This window comes from Agelaius tricolor, unplaced genomic scaffold (assembly GCF_023055355.1).
Source record: "Agelaius tricolor isolate 1412-34295 unplaced genomic scaffold, bAgeTri1.0.p SCAF_1, whole genome shotgun sequence".
Classification (NCBI taxonomy): Eukaryota; Metazoa; Chordata; class Aves; order Passeriformes; family Icteridae; genus Agelaius; species Agelaius tricolor.
In genome coordinates, this window is record NW_027269261.1 from 72342365 (window position 1) to 72369445 (window position 27081).

A 27081-nucleotide genomic window follows, 5' to 3' on the forward strand; every position below is an offset into this window, starting at 1 on the left:
GCCAACACAACAAAGTCACATTTACAACTGTATCGCTATAATGTGTACTAAACAGATTAAAGGCTGTGAATTAAGAGGTGTTATAAAGTAATTCAAGTGAAAAATGTCAGATGAGAGACTTTTTAACTGGGCTTCAGAGAAGCCTGTTCTTGACTCAGGGCTGCTTTGTTATCCCAAATAATTATTTGGAATTATATGAAGCACTGCTTATGAAATCTGCAGATGACTTCAAAACAGGCCAGGGCCACCTGGGCCCCTTGAATAACACATGTTTTAATCCACCTACACAGCAAATATCTGTGCATCAAAGCTGAGGTTGCTGTCTGTTCATAGGATAAAAATACAAAGCATGTTTTTGGGCCCAGTGTGAGGGAGGAGAATGCTATATCTTCAAAAGCAGTGAATCAGATGAGGGCTGAGGAGGTCACAAGGGGTAAATGCCTGATGTGCAATGTGGCAGCTGCAACAGCAAATGCAGACATCAGGTGTGTAAGCCCAAATCCTGCCCGTGGAAGTGCTAGGATGTGGCCACAGCCATTGCATGGCACAGGAACGTGACTCTTCTAGAATCACCGTGAATGATAGAAGGTGTAACCATCTGGAAAAGGCTCATTAGGAACCCAGAAGAATGAGTCAGTGGAAAAATCTGGGCTGTACGAAGGTGATAGGTGATTATTATCTACCCAGCAAAAGCACAGCAGAAAAGTGCTGTAATCGTCTGCGCGCGGCGAGATCCCCTCGCTGGAGAAGGAAAACGTTTGGTGGTTAAAAATTATGGCATTTTCGACGTGTTGCCTTCCTACAGGATTCTTTAATTTTTGGAAAGATAAACCCCTGAAATCCTACGTGTTTCAGTCCCCGAGCAGTGCCTGGCGTGAGCCCAATTCAGCTGCTGGTGCAGCCCCCTCCGCGCCGCTGTGGGGTCCCAGCGGGACACGCTTCCTTCCCATGGACAAGCACCAAGGGTGCTCTTACCTGCTCCCAGGGGGAAGAATTAGCTTATTCTGGGAGCTTTGCCCGTGCAGAACAGAGGCCTCGGCTTTTCAGCTTCTAGTAGAGATAGGGCTGGGGTACAGCCGGAAAGCTAAAGCAAAGGTAACCTATGGAGCAGATGAGGAGGCAGCGGGTGGAATCGAGTGAGAGAGAGGTGAGCAAGGACGGGGTAAATCCTCTGTCAGCTCTATAAGCAGTAGCTGTTACCGTATAGCAAAGGCACCGACAAGCTCGGTGCGACATCCCCGGACCGCGGCACTGTTTGGCGAGCCCAGCCCAGACCCGGGGGCTGCACTGCCGGGCATAGCGACCCCTCCATGGGGCTCCGAGAGCCCCGTCCTGGCAGCGGCGGCGCCCGGCCCCGGGCAGCTCCCTCCCCCGCTTCCTCCCCCGCCCCCGCCGCCATGTTGTGGGGCCGAGCGCCGCGGGAGGCGCAGGGGCCGCGGCCCGGCGGAGCCGCCGCTCGGGGCAGCGCAACAGGTACCGGTGGGCCGGGGGGCGCGGGGGGCATGGGCCGCGGGCGCTACGGGCTCCACTGTTTTGAGCCGCTTTACTTGTCCTTTATTCTTTAGCTGAATCTAGGCTATTTTTTTTTCTTTTTTTTCTTTTTTTTTTAGGTAGGCTTTTTTCTTTCTTCTTTTTTTTTTTGTTTTCCTCTCCTCTTTTTTTGGGTGGGGGTGGTGTCTCTGGCTTTGGCGGCGGCGGCTCCCACTGCCGGCGCTGCCGCTGCTCGCCCGCGCTCCCTCAGCGCGCTGCGAGCGGAGCGATCGCGGTGCCCGTGCCCAGAGAGCTCCCGGAGCGCCCGGGGGAGCCCCTGCCGAGGTGAGGTGACTCGGACGCGTTTGTAGAGCCCCGCTCCTTGTGGTGATGGTGATTTTGTTCCGTCTGGTTAGCTGTGAAAATGCGGGGTTTGGAGAAACCCAGCTGGTTTCTGCAGTTAAAGTTTGCAAACTGCTCTGTCTGTAAATAGACTGGCTTTTCTCGGTCTCGACTTCTCACCGCGGCATGTCGTAATTCAGAGAATAAAATGAGGCTGAGGTACGTGATTCGGTTTCCTAAACATTAAGGTACCATTTTGAATACAGTAAATGGTTTTCGGGCCAGTTGGGGCTTTGACATCTGTCACATCGCAGAACTCGAAAGTAGATCCTGCTTTAAGATAGTGCCTGCGTTCTCTGAAGTTATTCTTGCAGCGGTTCTCTTAAAACATCAGTCGGAAATTCCCCATCTAAGCACGGGAATGAGAAGTCTCAAGCTTCTTTGCCCTTGTGTCCAGGCTGCCCTCTGTTGTGCGTTGCTCTTTTGGGAAAATGATGTTTTCTGAGCTCGTTTGCTGTTGGTGCTGGCCTGTGGTGGCCGGAGTGTGCACAGGAAGGCTCGGAGGGCGTGTGAAGCAGAATGTGCTCTAGGTTACATCGGTGCTGCATAAATTTTTGCTCGCTCTCAAGAACTTCTAATCATTCATCTGAAATTGGCTTGTAACAAATATGTATATTTGTGCGACGGTGACATGTAGAAGTAAGGAGCGCTAGGAACTATTGGATAAGCAGCTGCCTGGGCTTCATTCTCCTCCCAAATCTGGTTCATTTTTGTTACCTTGTTTCCACTCGACCTCCCCTGTTTTGTTTGTGTGTATTTTTTCAGTGTGACTCATCTGGGAGGGGCATTCACACCACCATACCTCTGAGGATTCAGAGAAACCTTAACTCAGACTCAGGGCTCCCTGTGATGTGAACTGTGTGATGCCTGCAGACATGGATTTAGGCTGCTCCGTGCTCTCTGTTGAACAGAATTTTTTGTTAGATTAGCCTCTTAACTCAGATGCCTAAATTAGATCAAGTGAATATGCTTATCCTTTTAATTACTATCCTGAGGGAATTGCGTTTACTTTTTTTCTCCTCCATCTGTACAAGATCTGGGGTACAGGATGAATCCCTGGCTGAGTTGTAGCAGTCACTGTAAGAGAAACCGAGAGGATGATGTTCCCATAGCAGTAACAATAACAAAATGGGGTACCTATGGTCTGGTTGGGCTAATCATAAAAATAATGGGGTTATCTACCATAGGTGCTGGTCAAAGCACCCAAGCTTTATGGATACTTATTTTTTTAACCATTCTTGTAGGCAGAATGAGATAGATCAAGATGAAAGTGAGTGTGGATGATTTTGATCTGTGTTTTTGATAAGGCTTTATTTATTGAGACTCAGGTATTACAGTGATTTGTACCACAGGAGTACTTACAGTAAAGTTTTTTTTACAGATATTTCTGTTGTAGTCTGTAATGTTGAAAAGTGAATTAATTTAATAGCATAGGAAAGTAGCAAGCTATGAAAAATGAAGCTAAGTCTGTAGGTGATAGTATTTCTTCAATGAGCTGCTTGTCAGGAGCTGGTGAGGAAAATGAGGCAGCATTTGGAAAGTGAAAGGTGATGTGCATGCTTTGCTTGGGGTGTTATCAGAAACCTTTACAGCCTTTGAGAAAAGGCATCTGTCAGGAAAATACTGTGGGTTTAGTTCCTGAAAGGCAATGTAGTCCAGATTAGTTCCTGTCACAAATTGAGACAGATGTCTCTGGTCTGAGAGATAATTTACTTGCAGACTTTTAACTAACAGGTTATCTACTGTTGCTTCAAAAGATTTAATTTGATTAGCATGCAAAATATGTGAAAAAAGCATTTAATGAGATTTTTCTTTTAAAGGCCAGAGCTGTTCTCTTTGTCTTTTTAAAAACTGGTTCAAAAATTGGACATCTTTACTTGTAATGTTAATTTCTAGCCTATTTTCACTTGAAAGGAAATACCTCCACTATTTCAGTTTTTAAAAAGCTTTTATCTGATTCGATTTGTTTTTATTTACCTCAAATGTAGTTACAGAAAAATATTGTTTTGAAGGGACTTCTGGAGATCATCTGGTCCAACCCTATGAAAAGCATGGCCAGGTCAGGTCACTCAGAGCCATGTCTGGTTGTGTTGGGATTATCTCTGAGGGTGGAGATCCCAAAAACTCACTGGACAGCCCTCTCCAGTTTGGTACCTACCCTGACTCAAAGTACATCCCACCCCCTTGCCCAGGCTGCCAGGGAAGACATTAAACAATACTGGCCATGGCGGCAGCTCCTGGGGAGCATCACCTGTTCCAGCCAGATGGATTTGGGACTACTGAGGACAGCCCTTGGACCCTGCTGGTCAGGCAGGTTTTCCACCCACTTTACAGTCAGCTTTTTCAAACTATATTCCACCAGTTTGGCTGTAAGAACACTGTGGGAGATCTTGTTAAAAGCCTTTGTGGTGTCAAAACAAGCTGCTGTGTCTTTGTTCAGAGGGCCAATCATCTCAAAGATGAGATGTGTCAGGTGTGGTTGGTCCTCAATAGCCACATGCCATTTCCCTTCACCCTTTTCTTCTTCAAGCATCTGTAGGTGGGTCCTAGGATGATTTGCTCCATAATCTTTCTAGGCACTGAAGTGAGACTTAGCTGCCTTCAGTTTGCCTTTTTCAAGTCACCAGGATCCTTGACCAGTCACCAAGACCTCCCAAAATTAACAGAGTTTAGTCTTACAGTGACATTAGCCAGTGTTCCTGGCAGCACTGGGGCTGTGATTTGTTCCATATGCACATGTATGCAAATGCTCTATTTACATATTTTAAAGTTATTTTGACTTTCAAAAGCTGCTTTCAGTCCAGTGCAAAGTTAAATCTTTTGGTAAAGGATATTAGATGATGGATCCTGACATGTTTTTAAGTTTTGGGGTGAACCTTGATGTAGTTGTTCTGTGAAAATCATGAGAGCAGTAGTTGGCTGACGGAGTTTGGGGTGTTGCTTGGATTGGAAGGTTTGTTTTATGTGGCTGACTGATTGGGAAAGTCAGTTACCCTTCTTAGGCTTTTTTGTCTTAAGTGATGATTGGTGGTTATAAAGATAACAAAGATAGAGTTGTAGAGTCCTCTTCATTTTATGAAGGACTGACCTATTTCAAGCACTACCACTTGTCAGGAGAACAACACAAAGTATACTTCGAGGTTCAGAGGTTGACCTAGATATTGGGTGAAGTAGGGTTGTTACTGTATTCCTCTTACCTTTAGAAACATACTATCACTCTTTAACTTCACCTTTTAAAATTGCATTTTTCTTGTGTGCCCTGGTTGGTGGTAGATGACACATCAGACTATTTTGAAGGGAAACATTCATGTTAGAGTTCCTGGTTGGATTTCTGGAAGGGCTAAGCAGCTGTTTTAAGTGATCCTGAAATTTTCAAATGCTTAATTGCAAATATTGCAGGTAGCTGAATTCTCTCTGGTATTCTGACTCCTGATCAGTATAGAACTGGGAGATTTATGTCTACGTGTAAGTTCCTTCCAGTGACAGACCAATGTAAGCCAAAATTTTAAGCCAGCTGTAAGCAGGGAAGCCTTGTTTTCTGTGGCATTAGCTGTCTGAGTTTGATCAGATGTGAGCCTGTGTTGAATTTTTTCTTGTGGTCAGTATATTTAGACCAGCCTTCAGCCATGTGGATCCTCTGGTGTCTAATATAGGCACTCAAACATACTGCAGTCTTTCTCTCCCTTGAGGGTACTAAATTTGGTTGTGCCTTCTCTGTCTGGTTGCCTGCTTTTTATGAATATTATATTCAGTTAAGATCATTGCAAAGGACACCCTTCTGTTAAGCTTGGTTCATGTTGGTGATGGGGTTCATCAGAGTAGTTTACTCATGTCTCATACTCTGAGAAAGGCAAGCTAAGAATTCAGGCATCCTGGTTGCTTGGTTACTATAGTGCTGCTGCTTTCATTAATTCACTTGTCTATCAGGATGGTGGTTTTTGGGTTTTTTGTTTTTTTTTTTTATTATTATTCTCAGATTTATTTAAGGATAAGTCTTTAGAAAACAAACAGGAGGCTATTTCATGAGTAGTTCTTTGTTCTTCTTACTTCTACGTATACATTGTTTTATTGCCCTTTGCAAGATGATGCAGGGACTGTAGTAACTAGTTTTTCTGGTATTGTTGTGCCATCAGCACCAAATGTTGTAAAGGTGAGGATTAGGTCACATAAAAATTATATAGTAAAAATGGAGCTGGTGAAGTGTCATTTTTCTTCAAATTGAGAGTATTTAGAACTTTGTCAGTATAGGAACAGAGCCTGCCCATGCTGGTTACTCGGATCCTATAGTTAAAACAATGGATCGAGCATTAATATATACGTGAGCACAGTGTTGTGTAACTCTTATTTTCAGAACAACACATAAAATTCAAATGATGTAACACGATGACAGTAGCAGCACAAAGCATTGCAGTTACTTAATAGAGGACAAGTATCTGAGAACTATTTTTAAACATTTTGGCAGTTACAGAGAGTTGAAAAGGTGTGGTTGATCCAGAAAAGTCACCGCTTCCTTGGAACAGCGATTCTGAGCGCAGACAGTTTGACTTGAGACACTTTGATACGGGATGTTGCTGCTTCAGAAGTAGCAGATAATAATTCTGAGCTGGCTCTACTAGTGAAAATGTTCAAGGCTGATGCAAGTGGAGCTTGTGAAATGCTGTGGCATCAGTCATGAGCAGTATCTGCAGTTAGTGATTCAACGGCATACACATGAAGTAAGGGAAGAACAGGAAATGGGAGTTAACTTTTCTTTGTTTCTAAAAATATTACAATTGGAATGTGGAAAAAAATTACCTATTATGGCTATACTAATAAATCTATCAAAAAATCAGAGCACGTCTAAATAATACTTTGGTCTTATCTTTCAAAGTTCGAGAATTTTACTAATCAAAAGCTAAAACTTCCTAGCTTTTTCCACTACACTCTTACAACTTTAAGGTAGGACATGTGTCTTTCTGACTGAGATACATTTGCCCCTTGGAATTTTACATGATATTGAGATGTTTGTTTAACATGAGCGATAGATAATTGATTCTCTAAGATCATGAAATTCAATTTGGTGGTCAGAACATTGTTACTGTGTGCTCTAGAGCTCTGTGCTAGAGGTTTAAGAGACCACATTTCAGCTGGATGATTTGAAGGACTGTTCTTGATAATATGAGCATGGATGTGACTTGTGGGTGGGAGTGGGGTCAGAAGCAGGAGTCTTCAGCTGGGGCAGGTGGGAGATGCTGTGCCACATTGCCTGTGTGCTGAGTCCAGCTCAGAACCAGTGTGCTGGTCCCAGAGCCCCTGTGCTGGGGGGCATCTCCATTACACCCACACTTTTCTGTGTCACTTTGGGGAATGCATTTTTACCCATCATTATCCAACTAAAATACTCCTACCTAGTTACTTTTTCCTGTTTTGACTGCCATATGCTAATCTTTGCTTCTTCTCCCACAAGGTTTCCCTGTTTTTTGATTCATCAGAGATAAACACCATTTCTGTGCTTTAAAGGCTTCTTGTGGCTTTCTCCTCTCTGCTTGTCATCTCATTCAGTTTTGAGAAGTTAAAACTGATGGTTTTGTGCACCTGTCCAGCTTGAAAGCAGATACCTAAACTGTAAATCCAGTCTCACTGAATGTTTTACTTTTATTGGTTTTACAGATACTCAAAGATTGTTCTCTGCTGAGCACAGAAGAGTTCTCACATATCTTTTGTTTCATGCTTTGCTATAGCAGCCCATTAGATGTTCTATGTATTTTGCACTGTTATCTGTGTCTGAAAGCTGAGCAGCAAGTTAAGCAGCATCTCTTCTATCATAAGAAGAAAATAACATTAAGAATTCTTCTGTTAGTTTTTTTTTTTTCTCTGTTAGCATTTTACTTGTGCTTCTGATGGAAGGACAGGAGTGGGCTTAAAATTTTCCTCTAAGGTGGCAAGATTTTAAATGAATAAGCTTAAAAGTAATATGCTCTCACGTTTCCAGTCTTGGTTGAAGTAAGAAAACAATGTAAAGAAGACAACTCATCAAATATTTTTGTCTTGCCCAAGTCCCCATTGACATATATTAGGAGTTACAGTGTGAAAGTGGAGAACTGCAAGTTTCAAGGTGTGTGGACCTCACCAAACAGCATTTAAGGGTGCTTGCACAAAGCTTGCAAATGATTACATGTGAGAATTGATGTACTTTAAAACAGAATTTTAAAAAAAGGCATATGGAGTGTGGAGTCATGTGAATTGGAAAGTAGGAAGCATAAAAAACCCCAAAAAACACAAGAGTATTTTAAGTTACCACCCCATGAGGAGCAAGCGTATCTCACTCAGCTCTCTGGAAAGGTTACAAAATGCAGCCTAGAGTTGCTTCTTGAAGGTAGAAGCTCAGAGCCTTTAAAAAAAAATCTTATAAATAGTATACCCTCTACTTCTTGGGTTTTTTTTCATTTCCTTTCTAAGCAAAGCAAGCAGAGGTGGTGATGTCTGTCTGGGATCAGGTGAGTGAATATATTCTCCCAGGGCGTGACAGAGCTGGATTCAATTTCCATCTTTTCCTGAGGAAGTTTGTGTCTCCTGGGAGAAGGGCCAGGGAATTAAATAGTGAGCTTCCTGAAGTGGGATTCTGATTCTCTCCCTCAGAACAATTTCTTCCTTGCAAAGAAGGTTTGAAGCTGGAGGGACAGACAGAGAGGGACCTGCAGGTCTCTGCCTTAATGTAGAGAATTAAAAATAAAATGGGAGAAATCTTCTCCTAGAAAGGAGGAAGGAAAGACCAGTTTTAATCTCCAGAAAGAGAGGAGAGAGCTGAACTGTGTCTTGACACTTTGAATGGGTGCTTTCACAGCTGAGCAGCTGTGTAAGAAACAGAGTAAGCCCAGCAATAGTGACCACACAATTCTGGTTTTTGAACAGAAAGAGAGATCCTTGTATTTTGGATGGTCAGTAAGTTCAGAAAGCATATTAGTCAAGCAAGGTGGGCAGAAAGGTATTTGTCAGAAAAATACTTTTTGTGTTCTGTCTGGATCACAGAATCACTGAGTTGGAAGTGACCTTCAAGATCATCGAGTCCAACCCAGCCCTTAACACCTCACCTAAGCTGTGGCACCAAATGCCACATCCAGTCTTTTTTTAAACACATCCAGGGATGTGACTTCACCACCTCCCTGGGCAGGCCATTCCAGAACTTTATCACTCTTTCCATAAAAAACTTTTCCCTAACATCCAACTTGTATTTCTCTTGGCACAGCTTGAGACTATGTCCTCTGGTTCTGCCAGTTGCTGCCTGGAGAGGGAGACCAACCCCACCTGACTACAGCCACCTTTCTGGTGGTTGTAGAGTGATAAGGTCACCCCTGAGTCTCCTTTTCACCAGACTAAACAACCCCAGCTCCCTCAGCCATTCCTCACAGGGTTTGTGTTCCCAGCCCCTCACCAGCCTTGTTGCCCCCTCTGGATGAGCTCACTGTTGTGTAGGAAGTTTCTCTTTCACAATGAACAAGGAAGGGGCTTCATACCCTAGGGTTAAGAAGTAAAATGTTTAAGACTTTTTTTTTTTTTTAATATCAAAATATTAACTGAGGCTTTCAGTACTGTTATCTACAGTAGCAGGGGGAGCAGGAAGAGCCAGCAATGTGCTACCCACAGTCAACTCCTCCGTTCTGTCACTGATGTCATTCATCTGTTATCAGAGTGGGTGGACTTTGTAAGCTGGCCACAGTGCATTTTGAAAAGGCCATGTGCCTGTGTATAACTGTACTGTATAAAGGAGATAAATGCTTGGCCTGCCACAATGTTGAGATGTTTTTCTTTTTTTTTTTTTTAATCAGTAAACTCTCATACCAGTATGTCTTGAACAGAAAGACAAAGAGAAGTTACAGTCTGTGCTGCTTCATAATGCCTTACTAATGCTTCTTATTGTCCCATTTTTAAGGGAGTACTCCAAAAAAAGCAGCAAACTACATGGGCTATTGCAGTGTCACTGCTTTGCAAATATAATGAGTTGTCTTTGTGTTGTCCAGGTCTACAGGTGTTGCAAAGAGTAAATCAGGTAACTAGTGCTGCAGTCCCTGTCCTTGCTAATTGGCTCTTGCAGCAAAATTCTGCAATATATCTTCCTCCTGCCACAGAGAGAAGGAAAAGAGTAATGGTGTGACCACACATGCTGCTTCCATGGGATTTGCTTTCTTCCAGAGAGAACCTGGTGCACCAGACCTTCATTTCTACTAAAACTATGTGGCTGTGGTTCTTCTGAGAAATGTTTTGGAAAAAAAAATTGATTCAAGTATAAATATTAACAAAGATTGTGGTGAGGCCGCCCTTCATAAAATGGCAATATGCCTATGATAGTAAAAACAAAAAGCTTTTTTCCTTTCTCCTGCAATCTGCCCAGCTCTAATGTTTTCTAATGCTTTCAGCATGGTCCTGATGTGCCCCCTGCTCCTTGCAATCTCCTCATTTCTTTTCTGCACTTGTATCAACTATAATGAACACTGAGAGAGGGAACAGAAGTTGCAGTCTGGCAGGTCAGTTTGTGAAAACAATTAGGGCTTTAAAGATTTGGGCTAGTCAGATGGCTTGTTTACAAGAACTTGCTGTTCTGCTGTTTAAATGTGAGATCCAAGTTTTCCTGTTTTCACCCTAAATGGCAGCAGGACTTAATGTCATCTACAGTGTTTGTAAGGATGTTTGATCCTGTTGTTACACCATGGATTTTGTACTGTCTGCCACGGTTTCTTACAACTGATAACTGAGTTCACCAAGCACATCTAGAGCATTTTGCAGAAACAACTTTCTGTGAAATGCTCTGGTGGCAATGTCCATGATTTCATCCATATCATCTGTTTGGGACACTGGTTATAGTATTTTCTTGATTCTTATTTTCTTTCTTCAGTGAACATTTCTATATGACATTGTGTAAAAAAGGTCCTTGGAAGTGTACAGCTTCCACCTCCATTAATGATTAAAAGATATCAGAATCTATCTAAAAAAGTCTAAGTTTGTCTTAAAATGAGAATATTTTGCTGTGATTCCCCTTGGAAAATCAGTGGCTCACACTTGTGTCCTAAAGGCTTAAGGTGTTTTTACACCTTTGTAATCCTTATAGATGGTGACTGCAGCAACTTTATTTGCAATTTGTGAAAATAAGCTGCTTTTAGTTTTGATATATGCATAATCTCCAAGACTTTGGGATGTGCTGGAGAAATGCAGAAGTCAGAATACTTGTTGAGGGCAAGCTCCATTCATTGAGAAGGATTGTTTTTCCAGACTTTTGAAAAATGTGCATAGATTTCAAGTTTACTGGGCTGTTTCCTCCTTCTTTAAAAAAAAAAATTGAGGGGAAATTATACTGCAGCAATACTTTTATTCTTCCTTTTTTCACTTTCTGGTACAATTGAGAAGCTGTCACTGTAGAAGTATCTGTGCTTGGTGTAGTCCTGGTGTCTGAATGGATCTGTGCAAAGGGATAAGACTGCGTTCCCAATGCTGGTGAGATACAAAATCCTGCAAAAGTCCCATTTATGATTTTTTGGTTGGTTCTGTAAGGTCATAGTTTTCTTCTTTAGGGGTTACTCTAGGAGGTTTTGGTTCCCTTCAAGTTTAGTGTTTATTTGAAATGCCACAAGGTCTGCATATAGACATAATAGTGAGACAACAGAGCTAAATCATGATTTAATCACATCACACTGCTGTAATGTGTGATGTGATTAAATTTCAGTACAGACCCATTGGGCAGTTCCCTGGTTTTGGACCTTAGGTGTTGGTTCATCTACATGGCAACACCCAGCACAGATTTGCCAGGCTGGTTCAGCCCAGGCTTGGGGAATTTTCAGGCACACTGAAAAATCCCTGTTGATAATTTGGGCAGGGATGTTCATTATTTTTGCTGATGAAAATGAACCAGCAACACGTGTCCTCCAGAGATGCAGGGCCTTCATAAATAGGAATGACCTTCACCCAGCAAAAGTGACATCAAAGTCCTCAAAAGTTTTCAGTTGAGATTGATTTTAAAATGTGGTATAGTTATGACTCTAGGGACATTAAAATGAGGAGAAGAGGTTTCTCCATTTGGTGTGCATGAAGCTGCCTGGGTTACTTCTCCCACTCATGTGCTCAGCAGTGGAGGATTTTGAAAGCTCAATCTACACAAACCATTTCAGCAAAACCCATGCAAAATGCTACTGTATAACTGTGAGTTGTATGAAGTATTTAAAAAGTATATCTTAAGATCTGGGGCTTTAAGAGTTAATCAGTATACTTGTATTGTCTGATAATTATCTGACTTGTGCTGGGAGGCCACCCCTCAAGTACTGTGTCCAGTTTTTGGTCCCACAGTGTAAGAAGCATATAAAAATACCAGAATATGTCCAAAGGAGGGAAAGAAGGATGGTGAAAGGACTGGAGGGCAAGACTTTTGAGGAACAGCTGAGGATGTGAGGTTTGTTCAGTTTGGAGAAGAGACTGAGGGGGTGACCCCATTGCTGACTACATCTTCCTCATGATGGGAGCAGCAAGGGAAGTGCTGGTCTCTCCTGGTAGCAGGGCACGAGGGAATGGCTTAAAGCCATATCTGAGCACATTGAGATTGGATATAAGAAAAGTTCTCCACAGAGGGGGCAAACATGCCAGGGAGCTCCCCTGGGAGGGGGTCATGGCCCCAGCTCGTGTTCATGAAATATTGGCCAGTGCTCTTTACATAGGCAGGATCACTTTTAGGGTGTCTTGTGTGGAGTCTGAAGTTGGACTCAGTGAACCTCTTGTGTCCCTTCCAACTTGGGATAATCTATGTTTTTGTGATTATTCATTAAAAAAAACCCTCCAAAACCTAAAAGCTGCCTGAAATTAAGAGACTAAAATGAGTTGGAGCAAAGATCAAATATGTAACACTTAACCAGTAAGATTAAATGTGGAACAAGTCACATGAAGGTAGAAGTCTGCTGATTCTGGGGGTGTTCTCCAGCATCCTGCTTCTGTGTCATGGTTTCAGGTTCTGTTTTAGACCTCCTTGACAGAACAGCTTTTGTAGAGAAATGTGCTGTAGAAATGTTTTACAACATTGGCAGCACATTTCAGGAAGGCTCTTTATAGATCTCAAGTGTCTCTTGCTAGGCTGCTTGGTAGGTCCATGTCTTGGAACAGTTCCATGCTTCCTTTTTTCATCTTTCTGTGGTTGATACCTTGTGTCATTGTGAGGGATCATTTGGACTCACCAACCACTCCATTTAGTTTCTTTAAATACATATGTATACATGTGTGTGTAGCCAAAAAATATCTATGTATAATTATGATGTGAACTATATATAGAGAAAGAATTGTTAACAACTGATCCCAGACATTTTTAATTTTATTGAAGAAATGTGCAATAGATACAAAAATGCTTTCCTGTCCTCAGGTGGAACTGGAGTGCTTTCCAGTTGTGTGATTTGGTGCTGAGATGTGCAGGAGTTTCTTTGCAGGGAGTATGGAGGATGTGATATTTCTGTACTTAATGTTAAAATGCATGCCTGTATTGAGGTGAAGGGGTTTTTTGTGTATGTGTGTGGGTAGGAGGTTTGGTGTCTGAAAAGGGGGTGGGCAAGATGTGATTCATGTTTCTTTTAATTAAAATAAATATTTCATTTTTCTAGCTTCATCCTGTACAGTAGTTTCTCCACAGAGAGCACAATGATAATGATGTATGAATTTCAGTATTTAAGTAAAATTATCTCATCCAAAGCACAAGCCCACTTCATTGTCTTAGTTCTATATTTGTAAAGCAGTGAATTGTTCATGCTTTTCCCTCAGATAATTGTTAGTGACCATTTTGCAGTTCTAAAGAATTCTTTATATGGGTACACTTGAAAGAATGTGTACTAGAAAAGGAAAATCTTAGTACTCTGATATTTATTATGAAAGTAAATTCTGTTCAGACTCCATTTAAATGCTACTTTTGAGTGTTTATGCAGCAGCTCAGGAGAAGGAATAACTTCATTGTGTTGCTTCTGCAAAACTGGCTGATGACAGATTTTTTTGGGACAAGCCCTTTCTTCAGAACACATCATGTAAGAGTGTTTTCTTTGTTAATAGTGCGTGGAGTGTTGGAGTGGATGAATTTGAATAACAATTAGTTTTCCGCTTCGCTCAGCAGCAGCTTTGGCTTACCGAGCTGAGCACTGAACTTTTTGTTTAGTGAAACGCACAATATTTACCGGGGAGCGCTGGCAGGGATGTGCTGGGGCTCAGCCGCGTGTCCCAGCCAGCCGGGAGCTGTTTGTGCACATCGCTCCCAACAGTTGGTACTGTTTTCCTTTAAGAACTGACACGAGGCTCAGACTGCACTGCATACGCTGTTTAAAAAAAAAAAAAAAAAAAAAAAAAAAAAAGGCCAAAAAAGGATCCCGCCAGCCCTCCCCGGTGAGATGCCGCTGGATGAGCAGCAGCAGCCCCGGCCGGGCATTGTTCACTGTCGAAGCGGGGCCGGGCGCTGCCCTTGCTGCATTATTAATGCACGATGTTTTCATGTTGCAGATGGCTGAGGGCTAGCGGCGCGCAGTCGGGACCATGATGGCTCAGTTTCCCGCAGCCGTGAATGGTGAGTGGCTCCGGGGTGCTCAGCCAGGGCTGGAGGTTTGGGGGTTGTTGTTTGTCTGTGGGTTTTGGTGCTTTGCTGCAGATGCGATCTCTGTCCGTGGGCTGGGAGGGGACAGCATCACTGCAGTGTCATTTGGGCTGCGATGGCAATCCCGGGGCATTTACAGCGCTGAGGAATGTGCGAGTTGTAGTGGAGCCTGCCTGACTTCAGGCAGGGAATATGCTAAGTAATAGTTGATTAAACTTGCATACCTTTTCTGTTATGTAATTCGGCACAAAGTGTGTTCCATTATGGTCCATTACGCTGTTTATTTTAAATAAAATATTTGAATGTGTCAAGCAGTTTGTGACATTGATGAAAACAATCAGTCCTTCTCAAAAATAAAAAGAGAAAAAGCGTTTTCCTCTTGACTGTGCTCTTTGCACTACAGAAACTTTTAAATTTGTTTCTTGGTGATTTCCTTTCAAAGACATGAGAGTTGGAACCTTAAAATTGTTCCTCTGTATATGTATGGGATGGAGCTTTTATTTTTAGAGGAGGCTTATTTGTGAAGGCATGATTTGCAAAGACCTGCAGAGAAATTTGACATTTACATGTTGTTATTTACAGAGCTGGCCAAAATGAAAATACAAGTATAGAAGCAATGTTTCGTACTTCAGATACTCCTGATAAAGAGTATTTTTCTTGATAAAACTAGAAACATAGGTACAGGAATGAGTATTTATCTCATTTGTCTGTGAAGGTTACTGCAGGACTGGGAGGTCTTTAACTAATTTAGAAAATTGTCATTGAGATAAATTGGGAAAGGGTTTTTGGGTTGGTTTTTTTTCCCCCCAGAACAACATTCAGATTTCAAATTAAACCTCTCATTAAACCTACAAACCTGTTTCATATAAGTGTAAGGCTTTTCATTAGAAAAAAATCTGTGTAATCAATACTTTTTTTAATATACAGTCAGCTGCAGTTTTTTCCAGACTTTGTTTCACCTTACAATAAAAGCCAAGTTAAAGGAGTCAATAAATACTAGGGGAAATCCTATAGACCAAATTTTTTTTTCACTTAATTGGACATAATGGAAGTTTTTTTTTTGGGTTTTTTTTTTGCCATATGGTTTTTGCTTCTTAATTTAAAATAAACAGTCAGAAGCTCTCTTTGGAGAAGATACAGCTTTATGTTCTTGGCTGTCTCTGTGGTGTATGCATAAGTTATTTGATGTCTTTTAGTTTTGGCTTTTTATTCCTTGGTTCTGTTGGACAAGTGTGCTGTCAGTGCTGACCACATACACTGCTCTCAGAAGCCTTAGTTTAGGGGAATATCCTTGATCTGAAATCCCTTGGGCAGTACTGTCTCCACTTTCAAAAGGAGTGGTGTCAGGGGATGCTGCCTTTCCCCTCTCAGAATTTTACTGTGTTGGAAGGCACAGTAAGAGGAAGAGCAGGGGGAAGAGAGCCACCAGGCAGTAGTTAAGCTGTTGCTCCTCACAGAGTAGTTTGGATGACTGTGTCAACTCTGTGGAGTCTTGCAGTCATATTTCTTATCAAAACTGGTAAAATTTCAAACAAGTCAGGTGTTTTAAACAAGTTTTAATGTGATTTTTAGGTAAATACTGAGCTGTTGAAGTTCTCTAATCTTTGTTCCTCTTCCCTGCTGCTTACCACTTACAAGCACTGCTGTAGTGGTTGCATTCAAAGTAGTTCACCTGCATTTGCCACTCATTGCAGGAAACCTCTAATTATGTTGCTAGACCTTGGTAGTGACTTGAAGCATGAGATGAAGAATGAGGTGATGTGTGAGGCAACCAAGCCATTAGGCACTGCTGCAGCCTGGGAGCACTGGCTGCCTGCCTCACCTTTGTGCTAGCACTGCATTGACCCTTCCCTTTTGTATGCCACTGGGGGAAATAGTGGGTTCCTTCTGTGGAAAAAAAACCTCTTATTCTTACCAAGGTACAATGTACTTAGCTTTTAGTTCATGAGCAGCGTAATGCATGAAGTAGTTTCCGTTTCTGGGTTATTTTTGGTGTTCAGTGTTACAGCAAAGTGAGGGGATGTGTACAAGTGTGCGATTATGTGACACACTCTGAGAGCTGCAGGGTTCAAAGCATGATACTCAGCCTCAAACAAATACAAGTGGGAGATGCCATGACACTTTATTTACCAGCCTAAGCAGAGAAAGCAGCTCTGTACAGGATCCTGAGAAGGAAGGGGAACTGAGCTGTGTGTGGGGCTCCTGTGGAGAGACTCAGCTCCTGTGGAGAGACTCAACTTCCTCAGCTTGAGGAACCTTCAGAACTTACCTTGGCCAAGCAGGGTCCTGAGCCTGGCATGTGCCTGGTGGCCACTGTGCTGTGCTGGGAGCTGGCCATGTGTAAATGTTGTGTGCTCTGGGGGCACCTGCTGTGATAAACCTCTCTTTAAAGTCATGAAAGGACACAGTGCCCAGAAAGGAACTCCCTTTAACTCTCCATTGCTGTCCAAGGTGACCTTTGTGGGTGCCTTACTAACAAGCTGAAATTCAAAGAGGAAAGCAGGACTAAAGAGTGGGTGTTGATTTTTCTGGAACTCAGCGCAGACCCGCTGATTTTTATAAATTTATATCCCGTGCAAAATGTAAAGGTTATGGTGACATTTTATATGAACAGGCAAGGCTGAGCAGCATGTTTCTTATACAGCACCAGATGGATAAGAGACATTTATCTGTGTGGAGTCCAGTTCTATCAAAGAGCCACTCCAGGCATTTCCTTCTCCCCAGTCAGCAAACAAGATTGAGGATACCCTACTGAGAGTTTAGTTCTATCCTGTAACTGTAACTGCTTGAATATTGGTCATTATTCCTGTCAAAATGATAATACAAACCCAGTTTATAGTAGTTGATTCTTCTTACAAACAGTTCTCCATCTGAACAAAGCTTGCTTAGGAGTCTGCCCCAAGTCTTGCAAAAGCTTTTGGAAATGGCATTTTGTTACACTAAATAACAACTTCAGCAACTGTGTTTCTAAAGAAAGAGTTAATATACTAACTGCAAAAGACACTTAAAAGGAAAAAACCTTTAATAGGTTAAAATGTACTTCCATCTAGTTTGTCTCAGTGATTGCTGCCTTTGTCACTGCAAGAAGTAACCTTCACTGCCATGGGGTGTGTTCTTTCCAGCTGGAGAGGAGTTGCAAGATGTTTCTTTTCTAACTCTCCTTCCTTCTTCTGTAGGCCAGATTTGTTCAGGGTTTGATACCCATGCTGATGGATCTTGGTTTTGGGGAGATTTAATCTTAAGGGACCACCTGGAACAAGGAAAGCAGTATTTGCTGATCAGTATCTTTCACATTGTTTACTTAAGTACCATTGGAATTTTTGGGCTGTGCTTTTTTTTGTTTATGTTTTTATTTGCCATTTCTCTTCCCTTCTACCACCTGTTTCCTTTCGATATAAATTTTCTGTGGTCCAGCAGGAAAATCTCTGATAAACTGAGGTGTAGAAAGTAATAGTTGTAACTCAATTCATGTGCTTCCAAACCTTCATAAGTAAGACTGGATTTTGTGCTGCTGTGAATAGAATTTTGTGTCTTCACACTTAGGTGTGTTGGAGACTACAGCAGACATGAAGGGGTTCTGTGAGGTGTCAAGGGCAAAACACTCACCAACAGGTTCTGCTGCACCTTCTCTTTAGAAAAGTCAGTCTCAAGCTTTGCAGTCTGAATGCTTTTGAATTAGGATCAACTCTGGTCATCAGAGTTCAATTAAAAGCTGCTTGAGTGCAACCTGACTCTTCACCTTGTGTGCACTGTAGATATGGAAACTGTAGACTTGAATGTCAACAAGTGTAGATAAAGACACAAAGCTGAATTAGACCTTGCAAAACAAATATCAGAACTTGTTCTCCCATCTAAAAGTAGCAAAGGGAAAGAAACTGTAAGACAAGAGCAAATATTTTCTCTGTCTTTATTTATGAATTAAAGCTTCCTCTTGGTGCGGGCAGTGGTGTCAGTTGATATGGAGCAAAATTCATATGCTCAAGTCAGAGGGGTGTTTATCTTCCACTGTCACACCCTGCAAAAAATTGGATTTCCCGTGTGTCTGCCATATTATATGTTTTCTTTAATCTTGTAAGTCAGAAATAGTGCTGTAGGGTTTCAGAATACAAGGTGTCTTATTTATATTTAATTGTGAACATAATATGATTCACATGGAGGATGTAAGAGGAGATCTTAAAAGGAAAAAATGGAGGTGTATGTTAAATAGAGTAAATGGAAATGGGTTTTAACAAGGGAATGTTGCACTTTGTGCCTTCTTCAATACCTGAGTTTTGTAGAAAACATGTAACAGATCCCATGGTTGGATTTCATTAGAGAAATAAGTGGCTAAAAGGGAAAGAGAATGCAAGTTTTAGAGCAGACTGTGGTAGTCATGTTATTTGTCTTGGATTTTATCATGATGCCAGTCTTAGTGGTTATTTATGGCAATATCATCGGTAAAAAGAAAACATATGCTGGTTAAATTGGAAGATGACAAACTCTGTAGTAATTTTCTAGCCAGAATTATACAGTATGGGCTGCATATCATTGGTTAAATTTCATCACATTTCTGCTGTGCTGACTTCAAATAGCTTTTTAGCCATACCATTATGGGCTAGAAGAATTTCTGCTGTGTGCTGGCTGTGACTAACGAGGAAGAAACCGGATGTGTTAGAGGATCACGTAGTAATTATGTGATTTGAGGGAAAGGAAATGCATCCTAAAATGTGGTGGATGAAATCAGGAGTGCTGTGTGTTTTGCTTCAGGCCCTGGTGAGGCATGTTGTGGGTTAGAGGGCAGAATTTGGGTTATCTGCTTAAGAGGGGGGCAAAAGAACCCAGGAAGTAAAATAGATACAAAGCTGGGCTTCAGTGTAATTAATTAAAGTGCTGAGAAAGAATAAAGGGGTTGCCTTTGTTAACCTGCCCAGATAAAAGCTTACTGTTTTGGTTTGGGTTTAAATTTTAATTTTATTGCATTTTCTACTCAGTAAATAAATTTGCTCTTTATTTCTTCTTACAAGGAAGAACAACATTAAGGAGGGAAACAAACTTGTGTTTAAGTACAGTGTTAGCACAGGGGTAAGTGGAGATGAAGCAGCTGTTGATGCAGTTGATCTGGAAATGGGAATGGTTCTGTCAGCAGTGACATTCTGGACCATGGTCAAGGAGGAAATCTGAATGCCTTAAGGCAGAACTTGCATTTTAGGAAGGAATTAATGTATTAGAGTTTCTTAGAGAAGCAGCAGTCTGCACATGGTGACCTTGGAAGTCCCTTCCAATCCGGTGCTCCTAAAATGTAATGAAGAATTAGATAATAATGAAGATTAGTGTTAGATCTTGACCTGTTAGCTTACTTTAGGCCTATAGTTTTGTCTTGCTAAGATTTCATTTTGTTATTATCATGTGTTAGCTTTTATAAGGTAAGTTTTCACTGAGTGGGAAACCCAGGATGGTTTTTGTCTGGAACACTAATACAATAATGTAAGCTTCTTTATTCATTTTGGATGTCAGAGAGACTTCCTGATGTTTTTTCTTCAAAGCATATAAAACCCTAAACAAAAAAAACAGAAGAAAATCTACAAATACTTTCCCAAAATGGAGCAGAAGGCTGAAGGCTTAGTTGAGATAACATAAATCTAATACATGGCCAAGTTTCAAAGTGCTTTGACTGTTAAAATGTTCATTTCCTTGAAGGTTTAACTCCCAGGATGGTGAAATACATTACTCTGATAAGCCACTTCATGTGATTGTTGCAATTTAGGGTTGATGAGCATTGTGTGAAGTGGCACCATCTAAACATCTACTAAATTCCAAATCATCTGTGATCATCACTTTGAGCAGGCCACAGACAATACTAATCAGTATTGGCAGAATGAGTTCAGGTTTAGCCCACTAATTATAATGGCAAGAACAAACACATTTTTCAGGCATTGTGGTCTGTCAGATATATTTATATAATGCCTATTACTTTAATTAGGAATCTTGTGTGTTCAGGCTTTCCAGTGTACTGCATCAGTTCTTTGGGACATCTGTTGTTTTTCTGACAACGGGACAGTAGCTTTAAACCATCACTGAGTGAGCTGCAAGGGGTGAAACCCTGGAAAGCTGAAAGAATGTCAGTGGCCATGGGACTAGCATTCATACAGGCCATCTTCAGAGAAGGTGTTTTAATAAGCTAAAAACATTTGTGCTTTAGTTGGATGTGAGGTTCTCTGTATGCAAGTCTCAAAAACAGGTAAGGTTAAATGAATATCAAGAACTTTTGCTGCTCTTTTACTTCTTCCTGAAGTAATTTGCTTAAAAGTTTTTATATCTATGTAAATATAAATAAGACGTGGTATATTTTTAAATTATGCACCGACATTTTCTCCTGCATTTCTTCTCATAACCATGATTTAGCATTGAACCATGATCTCTGCAGCACAGTTGTTTCTGTAGGAAACAGATCTTTCCTGAAAAGTCCTGGTTTCACTGCTGTGAAGCTCTGCACCTGCTACAGTGTGTGTTGATACTTGTATAACTGTACTGAAAAGGGTACACTTATTTTTTCTTACCAGCTACATGTGAAATTTGGTGAAACAAATAATAGTGCTTCTGTAGCTCAGTGTCTCACAGGACATCCTCAGGCTTGGGGAAATAAAATTTACAGGTGTGAGTTAGTGTATAAACTGTTTCTGATGGAGATGATGTGGGTTGGAAGGCCAGCAGAGTCTCTCCCCTTATTTCTTATGTACTCTGTATTCAGATTGGATTAAGAAATACACAGACAGTCCTTTTTAACCTGGCCTGAAGATAACATTCACCAAGCTCCCTTTTCTGGAAATGGTCCACTCTATAGCTGCCAGAATCTGTTACACAAAAGGAAATAAACTCAAAGTAAGGACACCTGTGAAAAAGGTGGCCACAGAGAGATTGTGGCTCCTGTGCTAAGTGAGACTAACGGATGAGAGTTGCTTAGTTTAGTTTAGAGACAGCTAAGGATAGTTTAGGTTGTTTTTTAGAGACAGCTAAAAACCTGTAAAGCCATAACAGTATAGAAAATGCTAACAAGGGAAGGAATATTCACTGTATTTTTTCATAGCTGCAAAGCAACATTATATGTAGGGAAATTATTGAGTTTAAGGCTAGCAGAAGAAAATGGGTTTGTTTGTTGGTTTGGTAGTTTGTTTGACACGGTGAACAACTTACAACTCATTTTTAGGACTCACTGTCTTTAAGATCTTTTGGAACCATGGAATCAAAACTTGAGGAGGAAAGATTTGTGCCATGGCTATTAAATGGTTGCTGCATTTTTTTTTTCCTTTCCCTTTGGGGGTTTTTTTGGCTCGAGAGGCTTGCTAAATCAGTGGTTTCTGGCAACTGAGAAACTGTAACAACTGCAATACCCAGGGAAGAATTCTGTTCCAAATTCTAGCCCATAACTGTCCCTGTGAGCCTGCTGGCAAGGCAGGATTAGGGACTATGATATAAACTGATATTTATATATATATATGTATGTATGATATGATATGATATAAACTGATATGATATGATATCATATAAACCAATGGTTGTATGAACATAAATGAAGCAGTTTTAAATTTATTATATTTCAAATCAACCCCCCCTGTGTGCTAGGAAAGTAATATTGTATGTGTGCTGGATATAGTTGGCAGGTTCTACTAATTAGTAATTTATCCTTCTAAGGAGAACTGTTTGAGCAAACTCTCTTATTCTTGCTTCTGTTTCCTTTGTGTTTCCTTCATTTTCCCTTCATTTTTTCTTTCTGCCAGGACTAGAAGTTACAAAGAGAGGGTAACAAGAATGATTAAAGATACAGAACAGCTTCTATATGTGGATTAATTGAATTGACTAGGACATTTCAGCTTGGAAATGAAAGGGTGGGGATGGTGGAAAATACAGATGTCACCTTCCCAAGGTCATCCATTGTTTTTCAGGCAAGGGAATGGTAATTACTCTCTGCTAACACAAGGATTATCCAGTATCAGATGAAAGTACCATAGATCTCAGTCATACAGAGCACTTTGCACTGTGTCAGATAAAACAGTGTAAGCTGTAGGAAGCTGTGGATGACAAAAGGTCTTGGATTCCTTAAATCATTAGAGATAGGTGGATTTTCCTTCTAGTAATGAGGCAGTTCTCTGGTTCAGGAGCTGTGCTGGGGCTGAGGAGACATCCTGGAGCAGCACCACCACATGCTTGGCTCACACTATCACTGTGCTGGGATATCAGCTGGGGGGATATTCAGTCTCTGCTGGAAGGACTGTTACTGTGTTTTGTTTCCTGAATTATCTCCTATTTTTATTTTATTCCAAGATCATTCAGGAAATGCCTCTTCGTTTTTTCTTCTATCCCACCCTTCCTGTGTAATTTTTTGGGAATTTTTTTTTTTGTTCGTCTGTTTTCCTCTCCTCTTTCAAGTCTGTGTCCCAGTTCTTCATTGCAAAGATAACCCATCAGCCTTCCTCCTGGTCCCAGACTTCCTCCTCAGCTCTGAGAACCCAGAAATGTGGTTTTTAGTCTAATGGCCAGATAGTGATGAGAACTACAAAAATTACTGTAGGAAAGGACCTAATATTCTTGAAACAGAATTCTGTTCTGATCTTGTCAGTGTATGTCTTCATGGGAGAATAATTTCCTTTACCACACCTAATTTCAAGGTTCACTTTGCATCCTCTTCCCTGGTATTTTTACTGCCTGCATTTCTCCTGGTGCAGAAAGATTTATTGGCTGCCACAGATGGAAACTCACCTGAATCTTATTAGTTTTGCTGCACTCCACAGAGATTTGCTAGACAATAATTAAACAAATTGTTCTTTTGTAAAATTTTAATTAAGTCATAGGGTTGTTTTGTGAATGCTGGTGAGCAGCAGCAGCATAAAGCATCAGTTTCCAGGATTAGAAATATTTTGTCTAAGCTCTGGTGATCTTTTTCCACAAACATGGTAACTAAAAATTTTTATTTTTCTCCTGGAAGGCTTTGTTACAATACAGGTTGATGAGTTTACTCGAAAAAGCTTCTGACTTGTCCTTAACTGAAGGGTAAGCATCCCTTCAATCTCCTGTGTCAGGCTGGGAAGGAGAGCCATGGATTCTGTCAGCTGGAAGTTTGCTCACCTTAAAAGCAAATGGAGGCAGGGCTTAAAGCTGGAGAATTTAGCAAAGTATGATTATATTATGCCATGATAATATTGCTTACTTGACCTTTTCATACCTTCCATTGGAAAGACTCTTGTTGGTGTGACTTTTTTCCTCTCTTCTTACCATTTCTAAAATCCATCCAAAAGTATGAATTGCAGGTTTAGGAAAATGACCATTCCTGTGTGCTGGGCACTGGAGAGGATGCGCCTTAAATCCTGTGTGCAGTTCAGGAAGGACATTGAGGGGCTGGAGCGTGTCCAAGGAAGGGAATGGAGCTGGGAAGGCTCTGGAGCACAGGTCTGATGAGGAGCAGCTGAGGGAGCTGGGAAAGGGGCTCAGCCTGGAGAAAAGGAGGCTCAGGGGGGACCTTCTGGCTCTGCACAGCTCCTGACAGGAGGGGACAGCCAGGTGGGGTTGGGCTCTGTTCACAAGTAACAAATGACAGGACAAGGCAAAGTGGCTTCAAGTTGTACCAGGCGAGATTTAGATTGAATAGTGGAAAAAATTTCTTTCCTGAAAGGGTTGTCAAGCATTAGACAGGCTGCCCAGGGCAGTGCTGGAGTCATCATCCCTGTGGGCATTTAAAAGACCTGTAAATGTGGCACTGAGGGACATGGTTTAGTGCTGGGCTTGGCAGTGCTGGGTTGATGGCTGAACTCCATGATCTTAAAGGTCTTTTCCAACCTAAATGACTCTGTGGTTCTGTGATTCTGGGCACAGACAGAGCTGTCAGGCTAAAAGAATGGGCTTGTTTCATGTGCTGCAGCAGTGTAACTCAGCAACTATGGTTGGTTTCACTGCCATTGTTTCTCCAGAATCGGGCAGAAAATAATTTTATATTAATTGCTGGTATTGAATCTAAATCTGGCAAAGGCTTAGGTTAAGCCCAGCTCTGTGTGCCAACGTCTTCATGTAAGGAAAGACAAAGTTAATTAACTTTTAAGAACAAAACATGAGTTTACCAACATTGTGTTTTACAGTGATTGCACTTTTTGATGAGATGTAGGAAACTTGCTTCAATGAAACTTAAAAAACACACTATAGAATGAATTGTCAAAAACTTTACAGAAAACTTGTGTAAAGGGTAGCATATTAATTTGCAGTTCAGAATAGTTTATACACATTTCTAGCCCACATTTCCTGATATACTTTTACATTAGTGGACCATTAATGAAACTTTACTTTTTTTTTTTGTTTTGTTTTTCATGATTTTTCTTCCTTGTTGTAGTTTTTTTGTTGTTGTTGTTGAGGGTGGTGTGGTTTTTTTGTTATTTGGTTGTTTGGGTTTTTTTGTTTTGTTTTTTTGGTGGTTTTTTGGGTTTTTTTGTTCCCTTTTTTTTAGTGCTTCAGTGGAATTGGCAATAATTTAATAAAAAATTATCTTCTGAAAATGGATAGCCTTAATAAGTGAAAAGATTCTGTGATATTTATAAAGTATAGAAATACTATCCTGCTATTATAAACTGATACTTTAAGTGCTTTGGAATAGCCAAGTGTGCTGTAGAGTTCAGAAAAGAATTGGATCTATACTGTTAGCATGGATTACACTATTATGTATCTCTAAATTGTTTTAGGGACTATACTCCTCCTGAAAGCATGGATTATATTTCTACATTGGGATCACTGTGTGGCACGGGGTGTCCTGTGTTCTGATGTTCCTCCTTTATGGATGGATTTTGTGTAGCAGAGTGGGGGCTGCCAGTGACAAGATCTCCAGGCAGAATTCTGCACCACATCTCACAGGAGCAAGTGGATAGTTTAAACAAACTCAGTATTTGATTTCAGTGAGCTGTCCAACCTGAGAGTTCCCAGTGTACCACATATCTGGAAATTCTGTACATAATGCAAAGAATATTAATTGTACTCTAAAAATGCAATGTGGCTGTTGTTGCTTTGTCCCCATTTCTGTAACTTTGCTCTACAATTAGACAAACTTTTCTTGGCCAAATCTTGTAGCCTTGCATGTGCCTGACACTATTTAACAACCTGTCTGCAGGTGCCAGCTGTGCAAGAGGTGCTTGAAAATCTTTAAAAATTCTCTTGGCTTCAGTGGGCACAATTCTTGTAAATGTAGACATTACAAAATTGAAGGAGAATCACGTTTCCCTGTACTGAACATTCTTTAGCTACAAATTTTTCCTTTTATCTATGTGCACACAAAAAGAAGTTGCTGAAGTTACAGTTAAGCACAGAAATAGATACGCTTTTCCTCTGGCAGCTGCCTTGGTGTTGCTTAATAAAAATGAGAGCCTCCATGGAGTATTTCTGGTAGGATGAGTAATTGGGGATTAATGTATGTATTGTGATGGCCTGAGATTGTGGAAGCTGAGAAGAGCAGGTGCAAACCTCAAGGAACAGCAGGTGATGCTTTGGGATGGACCCAAAGCCTCCACAGCAGCAGTTCATACACATTAGCACACCTAAATAAGGATAAATGGTGATTATTAGTAATTTTTCTCCTGTTAGAGATATGGAATTAACAGTGAAGGAGAAAAGCAAATATTGAAAATAGCAATAACACTGATAAAGAATCTCAAATTCAGACTAATGGTAAAATGTTCTGTGTATTTTCAGACTCCTGGAGTGTTTACTCACCACCGAGGAAAAATTAGAAGCCTGATTCAACATCTCAGTTGGGAGTGTTAAATCAAATCTGTGATAAATGCCTCTGTGGTAAACTTATCTGCAAACACAGAAAGACTGGAATTATTAGATTAATCCAAATATGTCCTAGACTAGACAAGTCTCTGGAGGCTCCTAATAGGAGACTGTAATGTGATTGCTGGTTGCATTAAGGAAAACCCCTTGTTATACAGCTTGAGGCACGTTGCTGCATGTCTGTGCTGAAATTTCCCTCTCTTTAAACACAGGGATAAATATTTATTTAAGGTCATTATGAAGCTTCATGCTAGTTTTTTTGATGGTTACAGAGGTGATGGTATGATCCTCATGACTTTCATGTACAAGGAATGCTCTTTCATTTTAGGTTTATTATCTCTATGGAGTTAATTAACTTTGGAGGTCATAGGAGCATAGTTTTTATTAGAGAAAAACAAGCAATGCCTGTGAGTGAGAAACAGAGATATTCTGGAGAATGTGAGAAATGTGTTATGGTTTTTCCTTATCAGTTATCTTGCTTTTCTCTCTGTACCCTTTGCCTATGGGCAGGACTAACCAGTGGCAGAGGTCTTAACTGAGCATTTTCAATTCTATTTACTTTTCTTCTATGGCTGCACTTTCTTTTCTCCCCTCTCTTTCAATGGTGATTTACTGTTTTAAGGGAAGAACAGTGTTTGTTTCCCTTTTGATGTTGGCAGCCCATCAAAGCAAGTCCTTTATTTTATTCAGAAAGTTATCTGTCTGATGCAATGCTGTAAAGACATTTCTGGAGCTTTCCTGAAATGCTGTGATCCTGCCATAAGCAGACCTCCCTTCTCTCACCTAAAGAGGTGTATTTTATTTAAAATGAACTTAAAGGAACTGAAGATATCAAATCAACAGCATAGTCACTA

At 40.9% G+C, this 27081-nt stretch overlaps 1 protein-coding gene across 9 annotated transcripts in view; it reads left to right on the top strand.

Moving 5' to 3' along the window:
* Positions 1 to 999: 999 nt before the first annotated feature.
* The window catches only part of ITSN2 (intersectin 2), an 80726-nt gene continuing 54644 nt past the window's right edge, over positions 1000 to 27081 (top strand). For 4 of the 9 annotated variants that reach the window (XM_071439665.1, XM_071439718.1, XM_071439707.1 and 1 more), the window contains exons 1-2: positions 1340 to 1473; positions 14356 to 14419. In XM_071439665.1, coding sequence (XP_071295766.1) covers positions 14389 to 14419 — 31 coding nt within the window. In that variant the 5' untranslated portion in view covers positions 1340 to 1473; positions 14356 to 14388. Of the gene's footprint in view, positions 1148 to 1339; positions 1474 to 1672; positions 1816 to 2007; positions 2032 to 13707; positions 13890 to 14355; positions 14420 to 27081 lie in introns of those variants that run through there. The other 5 variants (XM_071439680.1, XM_071439739.1, XM_071439673.1 and 2 more) reach the window with 5 other exon arrangements.